The 7,914-nt window shown below is 30.9% G+C and overlaps 1 protein-coding gene across 1 annotated transcript; it reads left to right on the top strand.

Moving 5' to 3' along the window:
• The first annotated feature begins 1,946 nt into the window (after positions 1-1,946).
• On the top strand, positions 1,947-3,763 carry LOC105129840 (thioredoxin domain-containing protein 9 homolog). The gene is made up of 3 exons (XM_011032074.1): positions 1,947-2,377; positions 2,972-3,130; positions 3,229-3,763. Exons 1-3 carry the CDS (start codon positions 2,078-2,080, stop codon positions 3,406-3,408), a joined length of 639 nt encoding a protein of 212 aa, XP_011030376.1. The 5' UTR covers positions 1,947-2,077; the 3' UTR covers positions 3,409-3,763.
• Positions 3,764-7,914: the final 4,151 nt, after the last annotated feature.

Raw genomic sequence — 7,914 nt, forward strand, 5'->3', positions numbered from 1 at the left:
GTACAATTTTTTTTACTGTAGCGGATACCGTGTGGTTATGGTAAAGATGTAATTTTTGGTTAAAAAAAGTTTTTTTTAATATTTTTTTATTATTATTTTACACTCGGTTTATTTATTATTATATTATATTTTTTATTTTTTTATTATATATTTTTTAAAAATATATTATTTTTTATTCTTTACACTCATAATATTTATTACTCCATATTTCACAAATTTATATCAATTTCTTGTTCTATCATTATTTTATTATAATTTTTTCTTTATATTATTTTTTGAAAAAGTAATATACAGAAGCTAAAAAAATAATGTTTGAATATATCAATTATAATATTATTTTATTTTTTATATTAAAAATGAATTTAAAATTTTTTATATTTTAATTAACAGGTATGATCCTTTAATATATTTTATTTATAATTATTTTTTTAATATATATATATATATATATATATTTGTGTTAAAAAAATAACTAATTCTTTTTTTTGTATTTATCGATATAAATGATTCTTGATTCTGGTCGTGGTTAGATAACTAGTATACAGTTAAAATAATACACAGAACGCAACAAGAAAACAAACAAATCCTGTACTTAACTCTTGCTCGCAAGCTGAAACCGCGCCTGTATATGGCTGAATCCACCGCTCATTCGTAAACTGCCAAGCGAAGCTCCAGCTGTTCAATTTATTGCCCGCACCCGTACCACTTTAAACTTTATTAATGGCTTTGGTGTTATATATTCCCACGTACGTTCCCACTCCTCTCTTCACTCCACTCCCTCTTAGGCTCTAGTTATATCTCTGCTGCTGCATGCTTTGATTGAGGCAAAGCAAGAGATGAAGCTCTTCTTTGCTGCTTTGTTGCTGTGTTCCCTCCTCTTCAGCTCATCTTTCTTGGAACCTGTCATGGCCAAGTCATGTAACTAATCAAGGGCTTCCTTTACTAATTAATTTAAAAGCTGAGATATATTTCACTACTTTGTTAGGCCCCTAAAATTAGCAAATGCAGGCTCCATCCCTGTTTGTGTTTATTTATGTAGTTCTCGAAATACTCATCATATATGTTGGTGATTTCTTGTGGTGTAGCTTTCTGTACCAAGAAGTGCAATACGAGGTGCGCAAACGCTGGCATACAAGACAGGTGCTTGAAGTACTGTGGAATATGCTGTGAACAGTGCAAGTGTGTGCCTTCTGGAACTTATGGGAACAAGCACGAGTGCCCTTGTTACAGGGACAAAAGGAACTCCAAGGGCAAGCCCAAGTGTCCATAAATGATAATCTCTTACACAGTCAGGATGTGCCTGTGTTGAGAAATTAAGATCTCATATAGATGTACGAGCTAGCTGCATGTGTATAATTAGTTCCTGGGAGTGTACTTGAGTGGTTAGCTAGCGTGGGTGGGGGTAGCTGCTAGATATAATAAGAGCATGCCAATCCTGTTTCCCTTTTTATTTCTCTTCGTTTTTGTGTATTTTCTTCTGGCATTAGTTGCGGGCTTTGATTAGCTTGGTCGTGATCGTGTAATGAAGACCAGTGAATTAATGCTGCTGTTCGTGTCGTATTATGTTAAAGTGTGCTATTTTCTTCGTTCAACTTGCGATTGATATTTGATTAATTTCAAATGGTTGTGATTAATTAAATTAATTAAACTGTCTCTCCTTTCTAATCTTCACCAGTTTGAGTACTTAACTCTAATCTGTATATTTCTTTTTTAACTGGAACTTACCACCACCTCCGAGATGTGTTCGCAAAAGATGGGACCCGGTAATATTTTGTGTTCCTTGATCGCTTACGTGGTCAACAAGTGATGACCAATGAGAGAAAAAAGTAACTTTCAGCCCAGGCCCAATATCCTAAAAGCTGCGCTACTTTTTTTTTATGGGCTCTCGACTTCTTAAATGGACTTCACCTGCAAGGATTCGACCCAAGCCTCACAAAATCAAAACGGCATCGCATGCACTCATTTAGCTTTTCTCCATCACCTTGGGGTTAAAAATTTCCTCTCTGTGCTTTTCAATTTCAAGTTTTCCATTTTTTAAATTTGTCCAAGCGCGAGAGAGAGCTTCCGATATCCAACAATGGCAAACCCTAACATTCAAGATATTATAGAGAAGCAAGTGCTTACTGTAGCCAAGGCAGTGGAAGACAAGATCGATGAAGAGATCGCAGCCTTAGACCGTCTCGATCTCGACGATATAGAAGCATTGAGAGAGAGACGGTTACAACAGATGAAGAAAATGGCGGAGAAGCGTAGTCGTTGGATTTCTTTAGGTCATGGTGAGTACACGGAGATTCCATCAGAGAAGGATTTCTTCTCTGTTGTTAAAGCTAGTGATCGTGTCGTTTGCCATTTCTATCGCGATAATTGGCCTTGCAAGGTAGTATTAGAAATCACCATCGCTTTTTTTCTACAATTTAATTTATTTGATTGAAGAAAGTTCTGTTTTTATTGATGTTTCAGTGTTTTAAGGAATTTTGAGTTTTGTAGGTTCTATTTCTTAAATGTTGCTCTCTTTTTTATGGGGTGGATTTTTAGGGTTTTTCTATATTGATTTTGTAGTCTTCGTTTCTTGACACGGGCTGTGATTTGCCCTTCGTATCAATTGAAGGGCAATTTTGGAAACAAGATTGTCCTCAATTGAAGTAAGAGGTTGCTAGATGCCTAAACTACCTAAACTTTTATCTACTGTGCTTAACTCAAATGCTTATGCAGCTTCTTCTCGTTTAAATTTTCTTTGATTTCTGAGGGTTATAAGGCACCTGGAAGCTTTAATAGCAATACAATGGCATTGCTTAGTTGCTTGATGTTGCCACACTGGAAAGAATATTATGCGAAAGAACTACTACGTTCGAGCTGTTCACAATGGGATGAAATATGTTGTGTGTGAGAAAGTGATATTAATATTTCCTTTACGTTGACTGGGAAAATGGATGGTTTAGGAGAAAATGTCATGCGTACTGTTCATTTGCAGGTGATGGACAAGCACATGAGCATACTGGCGAAGCAACATATAGAGACACGTTTTGTGAAGATCCATGCTGAGAAAAGTCCATTTTTGGCTGAAAAGCTCAGGATTGTTGTTCTTCCAACTCTTGCTCTTATAAAGAATACCAAAGTGGATGATTATGTGGTGTGTTTTGTATATATATGGCTACATATTGTTGACTGAATTCACTCCTTTTTTCCACTGTTCTGAAAATTAGACTGCCATGTTTTTATGGTTTTCAGGTGGGATTTGATGAGCTGGGAGGGACAGATGAGTTTAACACAGAGGATTTGGAGGAGAGATTGGCTAAAGCTCAAGTGATCTTTTTTGAGGGTGAATCGTCTCTAAATTCGTCCAAATCCAGTGCACAAACCAGGAGTGTGCGACAAAGTGAGAGCCATGACTCTTCAGATTCAGATTAAATCATAATAATCTCCTTTTGGGTTACAAGGTGACTCCAGTCCTTGTCTAGTAGAGTATGCCTGTCACAATCTGCCAATTGAGCTACATCTCATAGGCTACAGTCGCTGTATTGTTTGGTTTTGTAGAAAGCAGATCGGGGCTTTATGTTGTGCAAGTCCTTGAGTTTCAGTTCATCCTATTCTCGTGTTTGATATAAAGCTTAAATCGATTAATTCCATATTTTGATACCCATGTCATTGACATCATCCCGTGGAAGGAATTATGGTGCTTTTAAGTCTTGTACTATCTTGTCGACTTATGTTTTTGAAGCAGCTTCCATTTTTCAATAGGAAATGAAATTCCCCAAAGCATTAATACTATGTTTCCACGGATTATGATCTGTTGATCTGGTGCTCTATTTTGCATGCTGCAATACTAATTATTCATTATTCTTAACAAAAATTAAATGATGAGGTGTTTTCACCATGGTTTTACAATCTAGTCTAACAGATCAACCTGAAAGAAAAATTTGTAACTCAAATAAAACTTGAATTAAATCATGTTTAATTATTTTATTGAATATTTTTAGAAAAGAGAAGATTTTTTCAGAAGTTCTTATCATCAACTTTCTTAAGTGCTAAACACGTAGCATTGTTATAAAAAAAAAATTAAAATACTAAAAAAAATTCAAAACAAATAGAAAGGAACCCTTATGTCAAAAATTCATGAACAGCAAAGCATCCAATTATTATGTAAGAAGGTTGAGAATTGGTGGAAGGAAAGTGAGAATAAAAAGAATAATAGTGTCCCCGACGGCTAAAAGGATTTTGAAACCCAAGGAAAAGAAGAGCAGTTGCAAAAATAAATCCTTAACGTGGGCTGTAGTTTTTCTTTTAATTAATTAGGCCTATAAATAGATGATAAGTAGGATATATAAAAAAAAAAAATAGATTTATACTTGGGCTTGGAGTATGTCATTGATTTAGCACGCCTATAAAAGTGTGAATATTTTGCATAAACCCAGGCCTGGATCCGAGGATTAGTTTTGATTGGGTTTTAAAAATGTAGTTTTTATTGTATGGTGGATAATTGTTTATTAAACAATGTTTTTTTTTAATTTTATTCTTTAATACTAAATTTATTAAATATTAAAATTTATAGTTTATTTTGACTATACCTCTCCTCACAAATTACTATTCATTAGAATAACAGTTTACTTCTTCTTTTTTTCTTTTGAATTTCATCCTTTAATATTGAATTTACTAGGTATTAGATTTTATAATTTATTTTGATTTGTTTTCTATAAGTTTATTTTATTGTCATATTTGAGTTGTATATTTAATAGGTTAACTCAATTTTTTTTTTATCATTTCTTTAATTAATTTTTTTTTCAATATCTCTTCTTACAAACCACTATTTATAAGAACAGTGATTTGTTTTTTTTTTTTTTATCTTTCAATATTAAATTTATTTAGAGATGATAATGACTGCTCATGGGTCGAGGTCTGTATTATCCATGCTTGAATCTAAATCTAAAATTAATAACCAAACCCAATTCAAACCCGATCAGGCATTGATTTTGAATATTCAAACTTAACCTAATTAGGTTTCAGGTATTTATAACTTGAATTCAATATTTCCTATGAATGTCTATTGTATGGTGGATAATTGTTTATTAAATGATGGTTTTTTTTAATTTTATTTTTTAATATTAAATTATCAAATATTAAAATTTATAATTTATTTTGACTATACTTTTCCTTATAAATTACTATTCATTAGAATAATAGTTTGCTTCTTTCTTTTTTCTTTTGAATTTCATCTTTTAATATTGAATTTACTAGGTATTAGATTTTATAATTTATTTTAATTTGTTTTCTATAAATTTATTTTATTGTCATATTTGAGTTGTATATTTAATAGGTTAACTCAATTTTTTTTTTGTCATTTCTTTAATTGATTTTTTTTTAATATCCCTTCTTACAAACCATTATTTATAAGAACAGTGATTTGTTGTTTTTTTTTTATCCTTCAATATTAAATTTATTTAGAGATGATAATGACTGCCTATGGGTTGAGTTCTACATTATCCATGCTTGAATCCAAATATAAAATTAATAACCAAACCCAATTCAAACCCGATCAGGCATTGATTTTGAATATTCAAACTTAACCTAAGTAGGTTTCAGGTATCTATAACCCGTATTCAATATTTCTTATGAATACCTATTTGTTTGTACATGTAAAAACCATTCAAATCCAAACAATGAAGGAGAAGAGAACTCATTTTTTTAAACCACAGTGGTGGAAAGTCCATCTTTAAAGTTATAATAATTTTTTTTTAATTGTTTCTTTATGAGATTTCAAGTAATTAAGGGAAATTCATCCCTATAGCCAATTAGGATGAAAATTAGCACTACTTAAACAATTGCAAAACTTAAACTAAGATAAATGTAATGAATATAATGCATAGTCTTAATTTGTATCCTTCCAAAATTTCATTTCCATTGGATATCCTATTCTTTAGTATGTACAACTTGACAAATCAAAAGCACAATGGGAGGAAGATGGGATATTGATGCTATCATTGTTGCTACTACTGCAATGTGTTAAAAATATTGAATTGGAAAAGAGATTTACGTCCTTTGATGAGTAGTTAAGGGTATAAATAATTTAGAGACATTTTGGTCTCCATATATTTTCATAAATATAAATATAAAGTAAAAAAAAGGAATAAGAAGATTGGTTTTCTTGAAAGAGAGAACCATAAGAAAAGAAGAGGGGAAGAAGAAAGCGATCAGAGATAAGGGAGAAAAAGTGAAAGTTAGAGATAAGAAATTCTTAGGTAAAATCATGATGTTTTATGCTTGAGACTATTAGTTGAGTTTGATTTTAGAATTTGGATTATTAAATATACTTAATTGATGTTTTAGGGTGCTAGTCTGGCTTAAAATGATTGATATAAGGACTAAAGTTATGAGTTTTTAAGGAATATGTTGAATTGTTTTAAGGATTTATAATTTTTAAAGACTAGTAAATTGGGATTCTGAAATCCCAATCAAATGGTCGTCTAGTTTTTTTAAACTGATTGACCAATTGGACTGATTATTTTGGTTGACTGGTTGGTCAATTTCGATCGATCGATTGACCAAGCAGTGAGGGTTGATCAATTCTTTTAGGTTCAGTCAATTTGGATAATGTTCGGGATAGATTGGGAGAATATATTTTGGTTTTATAATTATGATTTGGTCTTTAGTCTTAGAATTGTGATCTTTTATATTATATGCTTTAAGTTTTTTTTTTTAGTATTTTTTGTATTTAGTAAAGGTTCTGTTGATGTTTCTTTTTAACAATCCTTATTAATCTCCGTTCTATGTTTGTTTTTTGCTTATATTTTCTAGATAAGGGAGATAATATTTAATATGCATGTAATATAAATATATTTATTATATGATGAGTACAACTGGTTGATTCTTAAATATTTATACATATTACTTTAGTTTTTGGGTACTCATCTATTATTGAATTTGCCCTTGTATTCTTTTGAATTAAATTTTATTTGATATGACATTCATTTACTTACAGATCTATATGAATATTTGTTATTTCTTGATATCAGGATACTTGTCAAAAACTTCATACTAATAAAAAGTAATTAGTTTATATGCATATAGTAACCCGTATACCTAGCTAGTGGGAGAGACACTAACTTATAACGACTAATTTTTCCATAGTTATTGGGACCGCAAACCTCATCTGTTATTAGAATTCTATGGTTTCATGTAATTTGTTATTTGACATGTATCCCATTACCATATACTTATATGCTTAATGCGTGTGTGTGTGTGGATTACAATTTATAATATATACAATATGTATTAAATATTAATCCCTCACCGAGTTGGTTGAACTCACTCCTTATTTTTAATATTATTTTCAGGTTCTTACCTTCTGTTAGCAAACTAACTTTGTTAAGAGTTTCTGCTTCTTTATTTTTAGTTGGAATGCTTTGCTTATTTCCAAGAGGGTTTTTTTTTTAGTCTTAATTTAATATCTTAAAGTGATCCACTATTACACTATTTTATTTAAAGTTTGGATTCTTATACTGTAATAAGTATTATGAATTATTATTTGATTTTATTAATTTTGAAAAATATTTATGGAAAGTTTCTGAAATGATGTGAAATCTTATATAATTTGTTTTATGAGAAGCATGTTTCAGGCTTAACATAGGTGGGATGTTTTTATAGCATCGCTCTTGCAATGCCAATTATAAACCTAGAATTCAGGTTGTGAAAAAGTTAGGATCAGAGAATGGTTTGTTAGAAACTCTATAATATAGACTCTGTTTTTATGACAATGTTTATGATAAGTTTTTACTGACACGACTAAAAGATTGATGTCTTCTCCCAAGTGCAGGAGTGTCGAAGTAATAAATAACCCGGCAAGACCGGGGTCGAACCACAGGGAGGTTAATTGTAAAAATTATAAACAACAATTATAAAACAACAATAACAACAACAATA

Source organism: Populus euphratica, unplaced genomic scaffold, assembly GCF_000495115.2.
Source record: "Populus euphratica unplaced genomic scaffold, PopEup_1.0 scaffold34.1, whole genome shotgun sequence".
Taxonomy (NCBI): domain Eukaryota; kingdom Viridiplantae; phylum Streptophyta; class Magnoliopsida; order Malpighiales; family Salicaceae; genus Populus; species Populus euphratica.

Coding starts and splice junctions, on each gene's coding strand:
- LOC105129840 (XM_011032074.1), top strand. CDS start 2,078: ATGGCAAACCCTAACATTCAAGATATTATAGAGAAGCAAGTGCTTACT. Junction 2,378..2,971: donor GCGATAATTGGCCTTGCAAG/GTAGTATTAGAA, acceptor GTTCATTTGCAG/GTGATGGACAAGCACATGAG. Junction 3,131..3,228: donor CCAAAGTGGATGATTATGTG/GTGTGTTTTGTA, acceptor TATGGTTTTCAG/GTGGGATTTGATGAGCTGGG.